General features: G+C 39.7%; 1 protein-coding gene across 1 annotated transcript in view; it reads left to right on the top strand.

Moving 5' to 3' along the window:
* Nucleotides 1–12204, top strand: part of LOC137420680 (leucine-rich repeat transmembrane neuronal protein 1-like) — a 407263-nt gene extending 395059 nt beyond the window's left edge. The window contains exon 3 of the mRNA XM_078772421.1: nucleotides 9854–12204. Coding sequence (XP_078628547.1) covers nucleotides 9854–10204 — 351 coding nt within the window. The 3' untranslated portion in view covers nucleotides 10205–12204. The remainder of the gene's footprint in view (nucleotides 1–9853) is intronic.
* Nucleotides 12205–15678: the final 3474 nt, after the last annotated feature.

The raw sequence follows: 15678 nt of genomic DNA, 5'->3' as shown, positions 1-15678 counted from the left end.
ATAGTGCGTGTGAGATTAAGAGGTTGTCAATGCAAGTTTATTGTTAACAGGAGATTTTGACATGGTTGTCCTCTCTATGGGATACTCGACACTGTCTCCTTCAAACCCTTGCTAGTCTATTTGCGATGTAGACTACCTACCATGTTTGGTGCTTCGTAGGTGGAACGTCTAATCAAGGTGTTAGCTTATGCTGATGATATATGTTGGTTTGTGCGCTGCCCCTTTGACATTAACAACATATTTCAGTGCTCGTCCATATATCAAAAGGCTTCTGCCAAAGCAAATTGAAGCAAAATGAGTTCCTTTTTACTTGGATCCCCTTGCCAACTAGTCCCAAGACTTCCTGATCTGCTCTTTTGTGTTAATAATGATGTGAAATACGTATATTGGGGATATATTGGTTCATTATGATGTGCAGGTATTACCCGCTTAACGAATGTTCACATAAACGAAGGTTCGTTACAACGAATGGTTTCATTTAGGGCTATTCATCGCTTAACAAGGTCTTCATTCGCTACAACGAAGCAGCCGTCACATTGTCTGTGTCTGGTGACTGTGCAATGTAACTTCCTGGGATGATAAGTACGGTACGATACGTTTTTCCAACGACTAACTTTGCAGAAGTTTTGTGAATAATGAACTTTTCAGAATGAAAGGGTTAAAAATAACCATCTCCTCCACCACCTCCTGGCCAGAAACTTGGACTCAAGATTGTTTTGGTGTTACAACTAAATGAACTTTATTAATTATTCTGTTACTTTTTTTATAATAAGGTAAATAATAATATTATATTGTCACTTGCAACTAGAACCATAGTTATACAAAGCATATGTTTTGCTTTTAGACGAAACATGACGGTTAGGAAACAAAGTTAAATTTTCCTGTAACAAATAATGGAAAACGAGCTCCCGCATAATAAAGGTTCACAAAACGAAGGGGTATACAGGTAACCCCTTTGATAAGCGGGCGATTCCTGTATTAGCAAATAATTGGGATGGTTTGCTGGATTTTTCAGACGTGAAATTGCACAATTGGGAAAGTTTGCTTTTGTAACTGTCTCATTGTAGAAGATTATTGGTCATTAGTGGTGTCGTAGCCTCTACTTTATGGCACAGCTTATTGCAGTGCATCCACCAGCAGCCGAAGAGTTACTCCGACAACTCCAGAAGTTTTTTGTACGTTTTTTTTGTTGTTGTTGTTGTTTTGGAATGTAAAACACTGTCTCGGGGCCAAAGGTTATTAACTTACCATTAACTGATGTAGGCCTAGGCTTAATTGATGTAAAGTGCTGCTTCATCGCCTTTTGACTGTCAATTGCCCTCCGCATGCTCTATACATGACCATCTCCAACATGGGTCAGTGAAGCTTGTCACATGTTACAACAGCCTGGGAAACTGGTCTTTGAGCACGCTTTATTTTTGATGGATTTTTCGTAAATTGATATTCTCCACTCTCTGGTGCTATCAAACTATTAAATGCATTCGAGGCCCTGGCGATAACAAAAGCTGCACACTCACAAAACGCATGCTCCTTGTAGAACGTTTATTTTGCAATCTCTATGTGGATGGCATGCTTGCTGATAGGTGCTTCATTCAGCATTGTTCATAAACTTATCAAATTGGTTGTGAATCTTAAAAACGTCCATCTTGCTTATCCTATGTACCCCACCCCAGCCCTTTCCATTCCACAGATCTCCTGATGTCCCTGCTCTCTACTGTTGTTGTGCTTCCCTCTCGCCTCCCCTCTTGTCTCCCGCTCCCTTTGTTATCTTTTCTATGTGTTGGCTCTTATACGAGCCTCGACCAAGTGCACAAAAAAAAAATGACAGTTGGCTTGGGGCCGATGGAATGGAAAATACTGTTGGCATTGGATCCCCTAGGCTTGTCACGCATGTATGTGTTGTACTTTTGTGCCTATGCACATCATTCACCTGTTTGGCAACATCTCCGAAGTTGTGGAGTCGGTACAGACACCTTCTTTTTTTTAAACAAAAAACACTGGCTGAGGCCAGACCTTCTCGGCTTACCATTGACTGATGGAGGCCAAGGTGTAGTTGATGTAAAGTGCTACTTAATCACCTTTCCACTGTTGGTAGCTCATCGCTCCTCTCCCCCGGCCCCGCATCCTCCCAACTTGTCATCATGACATGATGTTCTTCAATGGAGGATCATAAAATGGATACTCTCTTCCAATCATTTACCTGGCAGTGGTTTTCAAATAATTTGCCAGATGAGTGTCCATTTTTGCAATAAGCCTGAAAAGCTTTTTCACATTTATATTGAACGAGCTGAGTATAAAAATTTAAACTTAAATTTATTAAATGAATAATTAATAACTGTTTAATTTTTTTTTTAACAGATTTATTAAAGCAATGTACTTGATAGACACAAATACACTCACTATGCTCATTACATTACTCATTACAGTGTATGATCTGCAGACCCAGAAATTGTTGGCCTATGTGGTGATGGTGAGTTTAAATGGTCATTTTCACATACAATATATACGTCACAATATGTGACCCTCAGTCAGTAAACTTACATTGGCCTATCTGTAAGACCAGTTCAAAAAACAAAAGCGTGATTCACACACCGTCTTGGTGAGGATCGTAATTAGTGAGGTTAGGACTTGGGAGGTTAGTGAGGTTAGGTGAGGATAGGACCTAATTGCATGAATACGCAAACTTTTTTTTTTTATATACAAGATCGAGGCTCGTGTAAGAGCTAACATCAATCACAAAAAAAAAACGGACGCACAAAACATACAATAAAGGGAGCGGGAGACAAGATGGGGAGAGAGGGAAGCACACAGGTACAACAGCAGAGAACAGGGACAGCGGAAGATCTGTGGGAGGGAGAGGGCTTGGGGTAAGGAGGCATGGGAAGGCGTGGGGGTTCAGGTTCAGGTATAAAACACATGGACACTGCCAGAACTTCCAGGAAAGAAAAAAGTCGGTATTTCAAAAAAAGTTTTATATATAAGATGTCAACTCTGTTTCTATTTCTTCACAAATGTTTCGTGAGTTGAGGTTTGATTTTCAATACTTTCGCATTTCGTTATGGTTTAAACATCTCATATAAATACCATCAATCAAATACTGGCCTAGGCAATTTCCTGCTTGCTCAGGCAAAGGTGATAATGTCGAAAACAAGAAAACCAAACGAGATGAAATTCAGGTCAATTTATGGGAATGTTCTGTTCTTGTTAAAAACAAATGTAATCAGTCGAGTTCAGTTAGCATTTACCTTTTATTCAATAACAAAAAAGCTCCTGCTCTTTGAAGCAAAATGTTGTGTAGGTGAGGTAATTTCCGGAGTATTAGAGAAATCTTTATTCTTTTGTGAAAGGTGTTGTGCAATGGCAATGTGAATCCTTTCTGTAGTTTTAAAGTCTTTTTTGCCTGTGTTTTATAATGAAAGCTACAACAGTCAAGTCTCTCTCTCTCTCTGATATTCATCTCTCTCTTTGTGTATGTCTCTGTCTCCTGCCTAATTGGATGAGGTCGGTTGTAGACCGCTCTTCGGATAAGTTCTGGGAATGCCTGCCAACACCTTGATTATAGATGGTGATGATCCGGTTGCCCACTGAAATCGGGTGGTCATTAAGCTGAAGGAAACCATTAAGCTGAAGGTGTCTCTTTGACAAACAATTAATGACAACATTCCAGATAAAACCTTCCAAAATATTCATTATACCTATCATTGTAAAAAGATAGGGGCAATACCTCTGGAGCTCACCTGGTAGAATAAACAGTATACCGTACTGCACTGACTAAAGGTATTTTACACCAATTTCAATGGTTGCTAGAAGACAGGACAGCATGTAGAATCATAATCATAAGACTTTAAACAAACAAACAAAAAAATACCTATTTTGTTATGCCCCCCACCCCTCCCGCCCCGGTACCTCCTCAGACCCCAATTTTTCCAATGCCTTGAGCAAACATTGGTACATCACGGATGATGAAGGTTGTGGTGAAGTTTCATCAAAATTGTGTGTGTAGTTTCTGAGAAAAAAGCAAATACCTATTTTGGGGGGCAACTCCCCGTAGACCACCAAAGGGGCAGATTTTTTTAAAGCCATGAACAAACTTTGGTACATCAGGGGTGATGAAGGTTGTGGTCAAATTTCATCGAAATCGTGTGTGTAGTTTCAGAGAAGAAAGCAAATTCCTATTTTGGGGGGTCAAACCTGGATCCACTTTGACCCTGGAAAACCCCCTTAGAACCCAATTTTTTTTTTATGTTGTGAACAAACTTTGGTACATGACGGGTGATGAAGGTTGTAGTAAAGTTTCATTGAAATAGTGTGTGCAGTTTCAGAGAAAAAAAGCTAAACCCTATTTTTTGTGGGGGCGCGGGGATCAAACCTGGATCCACTGTGACTCCGGTAAACCCCCTTAGACTCCGACCTTCTTTATGCCGTAAACAAACATTAGTTACAACACAACAAATATAATTTGTGCCAAATTTGGTCACAATCCATTCAGCGGTTTCGGAGAAGAAGTTTCAAGTGTTTACGGACTGACGGACGGACTGACGTACAGACGACGCTCCATCGCATATGCTCCCCTGAACTTCGTTCCAGATGAGCTAAAGACAACTTTTGAAATTCTGGGAGGCGAATTCCAAAAGATTAAGAAATCAGAAGAAAAGCATTTTTATTTATTTTTTATTATTTGGCTTCATTGGTGTATTGCCATACATATAAAAATATATTGGAGAACTAAAAGGCATTCAGTAGAGAGCATACCTCTGCCTGGTTGGCCATATCACTCAATGGTGAAGAATCACTTAAAAAATTCTACTAGCTGGATCCGGATCCGGATCTTCACCAAAATTGAATCGATTCTTCCTTGTCACACACACAACCTGTCCAACAAGTTTCGTCCGAATCCGTCCATAACTTTGAGAAATTTTGTTCACAAACGGACAGACAGGGGTGAAAACATAACCCCCATCCACCTTTGGTGGTGGAGGTAACAGGCTAATCAGATACCAAACTGCCCCGGCCAAGAATGTCTAAGTCTATTCATTCTAAGGTTGTGGATCACGAGAACAAAAATCACAAAAATTCCCGAATATATAGTCTAACCTATTTTCATACGGTAATCATTTATTGGGGTTTATTTGTCCATATTTACCATGTTTTTCTCTTCTCATTAATTGTATTACCTCCGCTATCAAAGTTGGACGGAGGTTATGTTTTCACCCATGTCTGCTTATTTGTCCGTGAACAAAATATCGCAAAAAGTTGTGGACGGATTCAGACGAAACTTGGTGGACAGGTTGGGTATATGACGAGGAAGAATTGATTCAATTTTGGTGAATATTTGAATCCGGATCAGAGAATATTTTAAGTGATTCTTGACCATCGTGTGATGAAGCGAAAACCGATCGATACATAGCACAATATCTCAAATCGTTATGGACGGATTTGGACAAAACTTGGTGAACAGGTTGTGTATGTGAGAAGGACCAATCAATGATATTTTGGTGAAGATCATAATACGGATCCAGATCCGATAATTATTTAATTGATCTCAGTGATTCTTCACCATCGAGTGATCGGGCGAAAAACGATAGATGTTTCCAAAAAGTTGTGGATGACCTATGACAAAATGCTGCACCCTTTGTGACGTGGCAAGCCATTAGCAAAGGAAAAATAACAAAGCTGTCAAGGAGAAACATTTATGGCAACGTTTTGGGTTTGCAATGAAAGCTTTTAAAGTAGGTAGATCAAGGTGAGCATAATAATGTTTCTCGAGGCTTTTGGAAGAAATAGAGCATTCTGGCTCCAATATGTTATCCACAAAGCAAATGTCACCTCGTCTGTTGTAAATTGGACACCAAGGCCAATATGAGACTGCTGCATTAAAAGATGAAATGCAATGACAGCAATCACACCATATTCTGAAAATTGCTTTTCCCCAACGCTTTTATCATCCATGATGTGGTGGATCCAGGATTTTAAAAGGGGAGAGCGGATAGAGATCGAGTCCGTTTGCATGGATTGTGTGTTTGTGTTTGGAGTATGTCAGCTTGACTGGACTGTCAAAGCATTCAATATATGACCTTTGTGACGAAATATTTCACAGATTTGCAGTATTTGGTACTTTTCATTGTATTGTATTGAAAGAGTTGGATGAATTAAATTTAGAACTTGTACCTCTTCCATTGCATTGAAGTTCATCTCACATCAAAATTGACTATGTCTGTGATCAAAAATTCGTTTGGTGAATATGTTAATTTTGAAAATTAATTTGAGTTAAATAAAGGATGTCGTGTTGGGCAGTCTGGGGGTTTACCTGTACCAACCTACCACTCAAACCCATTTTGCATCATCACACACATGCAGATAATATTGTGGGTCAGCTTATCTAAAAGATCAATAAAACCAACTATATAGTACATGATTTGTGCAAAATATCAACTGTTGGATTTTGTATAAAAAAATACCAACATAAAATAGATATGCAATTAAGTTGATCACATGACTTAACATGTGACTTCTGCCTTACCGTATAGCTCTGGGAGCAGCACAATTGTAAACAGTGGCTCAGATATTAAAGTTCTAAAGATTTAGGTCAATTTGAAGTGATTGAGTCTGGACGATGTTGATGCGGATAACAGTGGAACATTTAGCTTTCATATTGTAGATATGTATTCCCCATGACGTAATCTCAAATAGTTTAGATCACGTCTGTGATTGGCTGAATTATGTTGCCATGGCAAACATCTCGGTAATTTGGCTTGTGTACAGGATATTTCAAAAACCGTTTACCATTTAGCTTTTATATTACACTGATGTGTTACTCATGCCACCCAAAAGGCAGAGGACCTGGAGTATCAGCTCCTTGTTTTGCATGGAAAGAAGAGCTCAAACAAGTAAACACCGATATATGAATTATTCAGCACTTTTTTGAATGAACCCAGTTTTGTTCCATTGCCTTTTCCATGATGATGTACAGAATGTTCTCCTCACTGTCTTCAATACTCGGGAAGAACAAACAAATAACCGGTTTACTCAAGCAGCTTTGCAGTCACATGTGCTCCATAAAATGGATGCATCTTCGTTTTGATGTATACTTTTAAAATGTTAATGGACTAACTTATCATGCCACACCTGTGCAAAGGTTAGCTTTATCAGCATAGTTTATGGTTAGTTGTAAGATGGACATCTCTCAAAATTGATGTTCATGATTGAATAGATTATCATCGGCCTACCTGGATACAGGCTATAACAACTTGTGGCTTTTGCCTTGTCATGATATGAAAATGAATGAATATAATGTAGATATGCCATCAATCAACCAACCCCCTGAAACAGAATACATACACTCAATAGCTCAGTGGGCTGTCACCGCGTAAGCGATGAGGTTACTGAGTTTGAGTCCCGGGTTGAGTCAGAATTTTTTCACACTAGCCCCATGCAGGAATTTACCTCCTCTTTCTTAAATTGTTAGATGAGTTCATCTTCAATGCACTTTCACACACTTACATATGCAAACATACACTGACATCTGGGGTCTGCCAAGCAGGCACATAAGACATCGGCCATTATAAAGCTTGCAGTGTTAGTGTGAGAAATCTCTTAGGATATCCCAGAGACTCAATAGCTCAGTGGGCTGTCACCACGTAAGTGATGAGGTTCCTGGGTTCGAGTCCCGGGTTGTCAGAACTTTTTCACACAAGCCCCACACAGGAATTTATTTCCTGTATCTTAAATATATATATATATATATATACTTTTTTTTGAGAGAGGGAAAGACCTGTCTGAACCAAATATAGCGATGACATCTACCCTGCCAGTCTAGTAATAAACGAGCAAGAGTAGATCCAGTCTCAGGCAACGTTTGATCTGCTTCCCTAAGGAAGTCCATGTAATTTGGCTGTAAAGGGTATTTTTGATTTATTGATTAATCGATTAATTATTTAATTATTCGATTATTAATTTAATTATTTTAAAAAAATTAGATACAGATTCAGATGATTGGTTTAGGTATTCTATTAGCCAATTTATTAATAATTTAATTATTTTTTTCGATTATTATTTATTTATTTTCTTTATTAATCACTTAGTTGTGTTCTTTCTCATCTGGGCAATATCTCAGGCAACTTTTGAGCTAGGAAGCTGATATTTGGACACGAGTGTCACGTGATTTGGCTATAAAGGGTATTTTTGATTCATTGATTAATCAATTAGTCAATTAATTATATATTGATTCATTATTTAATCAATTTTTTTTTAAAGTTTTTTGGAATAATTAATTGTTTAATTAATTTTCAAAAATTCCAGATTCGGAGGAAACCATAGGTATGCCATTAGCCAATTGATTAATAAATACATTATTTTATGATTATTATTTTTTATTTTCATTAATAATCACTTATTTATTTTCTTTCTCATCTGGGCAATATATCAGGCAACTTTTGAGCTCGGAAGCTGATATTTGGACACGATAGTGTCACGTGATTTGGCTGTAAAGGGTATTTTTGATTCATTGATTAATCAATTAGTCGATTAATTATATATTGATTCATCATTTAATCAATTTTTTTTAAAGTTTTTTCGAATAATTAATTATTTAATTAATTTTCAAAAATTCCAGATTCGGAGGAAACCATGGTGATTAGGTATGCCATTAGCCAATTGATTAATAAATAAATTATTTTATGATTATTATTTTTTATTTTCATTAATAATCACTTATTTATTTTCTTTCTCATCTGGGCAATATATCAGGCAACTTTTGAGCTAGGAAGCTGATATTTGGACATGACAGTGACCAAGTGGTTTGGCTATAAAGGATATTTTGATTTATTGGTTAATCAATTGATCAATTTATTATTTATTGATTCATCAATTAATTATTGATTCAATTAAGTTTTATTGAATAATTAATTATGTAATTAATTTTCAAAAATGCCAGATCTGGAGAAAACCGTGGTGGTTTAGGTATGCCATTAGCCAATTGATTAAGAAATTAATTATTTTACGATTATTATTTATTTATTTTAATTACGCAATTAATCAATCAATTATTATACACACCTCTCTCTCCCAATACCATCTATCTGTGCTGCACGGAGGCATTGCCAGGCAAGGCACCCCAGCAATACCCCGCGCTGGAGGATATGTTATTTATTTATTTGGCATTGGGGAGGTATACTTTGAATGTATCTGTATTTGTGGAGTGCTTCTTTTTTGCGGAAGAGCAAGATGTCCTAAAACTATACACATTTGCGTTCATGCTGTCTAGCCTGGATTTGAATCCTGACCTAGCTGCAAACTGTCATCCCGGTGTTCCACAGGCAGGGTGATTCATCAATGTGCATGCCATCCCTCGAATGGATGTTAAACTGGGCATCCCATCTGCCCACATTCGTTGTTGAATGTAAGCTCACCTACTCTTTGTGAAGGATCCGTATCCCGGCACCCTGGCCAAATTCCAAATTATCCCTAACAACTGCTGGAAAGGGAATGGCAAACCATCCAAGATAACCCTAGACAAGTAACTGCTTCGGCAAATAACCGACGCTCTATAACAGTTTGGTGCATCAGAATATTTTGTGGTAAGTTTCATTGTAAATATTTTTAGGCCTTTCTGACATCTAGCACTGCCCCTTTATGCTATAGCAGCTTAGAAACAATTAAAATTGATTTAAGTTTAAATAGATTTCATTTAAACGATTAAAAATAATGAAATTGCTGTGATTTCATTTCTATATTTGTTTCACTAATTTATGTTCCTCTCTCTCCTCTCTCTCTGTCTCTCACTCTTCTCCCCTTCCTCACTCAACCACCTTTTCTCCTCATTCGTTTTTTCTTTCCTATCTCATTTCTTTCTTAGCTGCCAATGTTGGCTGAGCAACCAGAAGTCTTCAGTTACAACGAACCCTCACATGGCATTCTCCGGCAGCGCTCCGTCCGTTTCTGTGATGTTCACCAGCAGTTTGAGCTTCAGGAAAGATCACAGGCCCCACCAAGACCTCCAGCGCCGACAGTGTCACAGCCATCCTCCCAGCCTACGCCTTTTCCTCCGGCAGTGCCCGCCAGGCCTGCCCGACTGGAAACGGTAGACTACACCGGGGCAGGCTCGGCACGACCCTTACTGCCACCTCCACCCATTCCTGGAATGCCCACAATGCTACCACCACTCGCTCCTCATCATTTTGGTCAGGACAGCCTGCCATACAGGTAAAATGTCAGTAGACTGTGTTTTTGAGACTGTCGAATACTAATACCATTTGTTGTTCCAACCTGGAATTTCTGACAAAAGAAAATGACAAATAAAAGAAGCTGATGAACAATGTCACAAAGTTTAGCGTTCACATCAAGCAAAAATATTTCTCGTTGAAGCCGAGGGAGAATCTCGCTGGAAGAAACTAAAATAAAAGTCTCATAGAAATGATGAAATCCGTGCACATGTGCTTGGTATATTGCAGCGATACCATGCAGGGGAATACCAGTCGAAGCGAGTACACCAAGGGTCATTCATCACGAACTTGAAAACACGTTTGTGTGATGTTGGGATGAAAGCCATTTGTATAGATCGTGAGAATGGAGAAATGCATCGTGGTGTGTAAAATCAACCAACGGCTTTCATTGACCTTTTCCCAGGCAGTTTGTTGGATTTCTGGCCGAACTCCTGATATTCCACAAATCCATGTGGTGACGTACGCTGCACACACAAAGGCCGTTGCTTTTTTTTCTTAATTCAACGCACCGACCGTTCAAGAACAAAATGATCCTCAAACATCACACACTTGGTTCATTTGTACTACTGCCGACAAGATTGAACCGACTTTCAAAGTAGTTCTTCGTTTCACTGTGGCTTACTCATTTGATGTCTATTCCGAATTGATTTTCATAATGTATGTTTTCGGTAGCGTTAAAGCTTTTTGCGTTTTCTTTGAGCAAAATGTATGCTGTAACTTCATGTTTGGGTAACGATAAATCACAAAAAGCCAAACTTTTGTTTTGTTTTATTTTACTTTTTTCAAATGGTGTGGTTCTGTGGTTTGATTCATTGTTAAAAATATATATATTTTTAAACAAACACCAAAACAACGTTTTGGGGAAAAAGAATGATTCCATTTTGAGAATGTCTCCATCTGATTAATTTCTGCAGATGAACTTGTGGTCACACGTGCAAATTAGCATGTGCTTCGGAATACCATATTTGTATTGAATGGAGAAGTTAGTTGTTGAACAAAAACCCTAAACTTGGGATGTTATTGTGTCAATATGCCATTTCAAGTCATGCAGGAATGGTTCATGGGGAGGGAGGAAATGTGTGTTTTTCTTTGTGTTTTTTGGAAGGGTTGGGGTGGGTAGAAGAGTTTTTTTTTCTTTCGAGTTATTGGATTAAAGTTGCAATTGAATCCGCATCATACGGCTTCTCGTGTGGCGTCCCAGGATCCCAAAACGTTATTGCTTCATTCTTGCACATCTTACGACATGTTGTTAAATTATACCCGCCTTGCAATGAAACAACCACCAAGCACTGCCTTTCTTCTCTTTTATATCGTTAAACCACAAAGGCAACGTAACAATATTCTTATCAGTTTATTTTCCCCTTTTTGCAGTTCTTTTGTAGATGTTCTCCAGGTTTCTCCTGGTTCCACTGATGGGCGTTGGGTGGGATGTTGGGGAAAAAAAACAAAAAACAAATGATTTACGTTGTGATTTGAAAAGCGCAGTGGAGAGCACACAGGAAATAAATACGTATGAGATGAGGTTTGCATCAACTATTATTGTCATGCGTTTGCACAAAGGCAAAGACCAAAATGTGGAAACTATCGAATGCACAGACTCTATACCTGTCCTGGATAGAAATCGCTCGGTATTTTTTTGGACGTCACGTCATTATTTTAGACCGAAATCCGTGGTGAAGACAAGTATGACAAATCGATTTCAAATAGAAAAGGAGAAACTGGTCATGTTGCGGCTGATTGCATGGAAGATTGAGGATTGGCATGCATGATGTCCGTAACACCAGTGAAAGGGTATTGCGGGCCTCCCGTGAGGGCAGCGAGGACACGTTTCTGATGCTTTTCTAAGTTTTCTTGGTTGTCGATTGCATTTGTTTCATTCTTTTTCACTCTCCAACGCTGTTGGTGTAACATCTATTAAAACGTTGGTAAAGATGCTTCTGTAGACCATTGAGAAAAGAAAATAAAGTTATACTGAGCATCCTAATGGAACTGTCAAAAACCTTTACTTGTTTGTGACAAAAAAGTTCTTTTTTACCATTGATCTAAAACTTATGGAGAACCCTGTTTTGTTTTGTTTTGTTTGTTTTTGGTTTTTTTTCTTTTGTATACAGAATCGAGGCTCGTGAAAGAGCTAACATTTATCAAACAAACAAATCAAACAAACAAGCAAATAAACATATGTCACCCACAGGGTGAACCGTATCTTGCCAAAATGTGAACATGAGTGACTTGCTTCAGGTCACACTGAGGTGAACAGAACTGCTATCCACTAGAAGCGACTCTTTGAGGAATGTCTGCCCACGAGATATTCCGATGATAATCGTTCTAGAGAGTGACCTTGAAAAATACGTGTTTGCCTTATAACGTCACCAAATGACGTCATTTATATAATGTCTAAATATGTTTGGAAAGCACTCAACAAGGGCTTCAATTTGAGGTACTACTCGATATGGTAACTGAAACTTGAAAATTTTACCTTTTGGTCAAAATTGAATGACCTTCAAAATGACCTTGAAGGTCAAGGCCGATCGACACCAAAAACTAATCAGCTGAGCGCCATACCACACCCTATATACCCACCAAGTTTGGAGATCATAAGATCAAAGTTACTCAAAAAATAAGGGTTGCGTTGACCTCCATGATTGACCGCAAAGTGACCTTGACCTTTGACCTTGACCTTAATAATTTTGTGTGCTAAAGGGTATCTCTAAAAGACTCTGATATGCGAACTTACAAGAGTTTCCAAAGGGAACTGTGCTCTACAGAGTGACCTAAACAATGCGAACTAAAGCAATACAATATACATGAAAAGTGCAGTTTTTTCGTCATAACGCCGTCAAATGACGTCACATTGTCAAACTAGTTATATGTTTGGAAAGCACTCAACAAGGGCTTCAATTTGAGGTACTACTCGATATGGTAACTGAAACTTGAAAATTTTACCTTTTGGTCAAAATTGAATGACCTTCAAAATGACCTTGAAGGTCAAGGCCGATCGACACCAAAAACTAATCAACTGAGCGCCATACCACACCCTATATACCCACCAAGTTTGGAGATCATAAGGTCAAAGTTACTCAAAAAATAAGGGTTTCGTAATTTGACCTTGGGGTCAATAATTTTCGACCTCCAGCGCTAACCATGAAGGTCAAGGCCGATCGCCACCAAAAACTAATCAGCTGAGCGCCGGACCATATACTAGATTCCCATGAAGTTTGGAGACGATCCGATCAAAGTTACTCAAAAAATAAGGGTTTCGGTGACCTCCATGATTGACCGCAAAGTGACCTTGACCTTTGACCTTGACCTTCAAAATTTTGTGTGCTGAAGGGTATCTCTATAGGACTCTGATATGCGAAGTTACAGGAGTTTCCAATAATAACTGTGGTCTACAGAGTGATCTAAACGTGAAAAAAAAATGATTAAACACAAACAAAAAAACAAACAAACAAACAGACAAACAGACAAACATACAAGCTGACTGATACATCTTGCAAAAACTTCGTTTTGGCAAGATAACAAAGTATATAAAAAGGGGAGCGGTCGACAAGATGGGGAGAGAAGGGGAGGAAGCACACAAACACAACATTTGAGAGCAGGGACATCGGGAGATGTGTGGGAGGGAGAGGGCCTGGGGGGGGGAGGGGCAACATAGGTATAAAACGCAAGGACACCAAGGACTTCCAGGAAAGAAGTCGGCACCTCAAAAAGTGGATTTGGGGTGACATTAGCGGGGGTAGAAAAGATCAAGGTTTTGGATTGGGGAAGATAAGAGATGGTGGTGAACAGCCGTTTTAAAGACCGGGAGGGAGGAGTGGGATTGAAGAGAGTGAGGGAGTTTGTTCCAGAGGCGGGAGAAAAGAGGAATGAAGGAGTGAAGGTGAGCAGAGAGTCTTGATTTTGGCAGTTTAACCATAAGAGGGTTGCAGGGAGATCTTGTGCGACCTGTAGGAATATTTGGGGGACAGAGCTCAGAGAGAGCTGGGGGAGCAAGGCCGGAGAGGAGTCGGTAGAAGACCGAAAGACCACCAACCTGCCTGCGGTGAGTAAGTGAAAGGCCCTCGGAGATAGCGTCATCGCGGGAGATTCCAATGATTCTGAACGCTTTGGTTTCAACAGCGTGAAGACGAGCTAGGTGTGAGGCAGGAGCACCAGCCCAGAGGGGAGAGCAGTACTCCATTGAGCTGCGGATGAAAGCCTTGTATGTGGTGAGGAGCTCAGGTGTGCCAAGAAAGGACTTCGCACGACGGAGGATGCCCAGTCGGCGACTGGCTTTGGAGGCCAGCTTGGAAATGTGGTTTTCCCAAGAAAGATCATGGCAGATAGTGAGACCCAAAAGCTTGAGTGACATAACTTCTTGGAGAGGATTATTCAGAAAGTAGATGGGAGGGTTGTCCAGTCGGTCTTTTCGGAGAGACATCATAAGAGTGTGAGATTTGTCAGGATTGAAAGACATGTTCGAATTTATATTTAATATGTATATTTATTTAATATTTAATTAATATATTGCAATATTTAATATATTTAATATCTTGAATTGCAAGGATATTAGCAGACCATGGACAAATGAGTACAATAGCTACATGTCGAATCTGAGTTCACAGCTTCATGTTGTACATGTACAGATTTTTTTTTTTTATTTTTTTTTTTTTTTTGTATACAAGATCGAGGCTCGTGAAAGAGCGAACATTAATCACACAGAAAGACAAACAGACACATAAAACAAATAACATCGGGAGCGGTAGACAAGATGGGGAGAGAGGGGGAAGGACACAAACACAACATTTGAGAGCAGGGACCGAGAGACATGGAGACATCGAGAGATCTGTGGGAGGGAGAGGGCTTTGGGGGGGAGGCATGTGAAGGGGGGGAGGCATGTGAAGGGGGAGAGGCATGTGAAGGGGGGGGGGTGGGAGAGGTATAAACATATGGACACTGCCAGGATTTCCAGGAAATAAGTTGGAATTTCAAACAAGGTGGATCTGGGGTGAATTAGTGGGGGTAGAAAAGATCAAGGTTATGGATGGGGGAAGATAAGAGATGGTGGTGAACAGCTGTTTTAAAGACCTGGAGGGAGGAGAGGGATTGAAGGGAGTGTGGGAGTTTGTTCCACAGGCGGGAGAAAAGAGGAATGAAAGAGTGAAGGTGAGCAGAGAGCCGAGATTTCGGCAGTTTAACCAACAGAGGGTTGCTGGCAGATCTTGTGCGACCTGTAGGAATATTTGGGGGACAGAGCACAGAGAGAGCTGGGGGAGCAAGGCCGGAGAGGAGTCGGTAGAAGACAGAAAGACCACCTACCTGCCTGCGGTGAGTGAGTGAAAGGCCCTCAGAGATAGCTTCATCGCGGGAGATTCCAATGATTTTGAAAGCTTTGGATTCAACAGCGTGAAGCCGAGCCAGGTGTGAGGCAGGAGCACCAGCCCATAGGGGAGAACAGTATTCCATTGAGCTGCGGATG

This window comes from Myxine glutinosa, chromosome 2, assembly GCF_964187855.1.
Source record: "Myxine glutinosa chromosome 2, kmMyxGlut1.1, whole genome shotgun sequence".
Lineage (NCBI taxonomy): Eukaryota > Metazoa > Chordata > Myxini > Myxiniformes > Myxinidae > Myxine > Myxine glutinosa.
The sequence above is the reverse complement of the archived record's forward strand: the minus strand, read 5'-3'. Positions and strand labels throughout refer to the sequence as shown.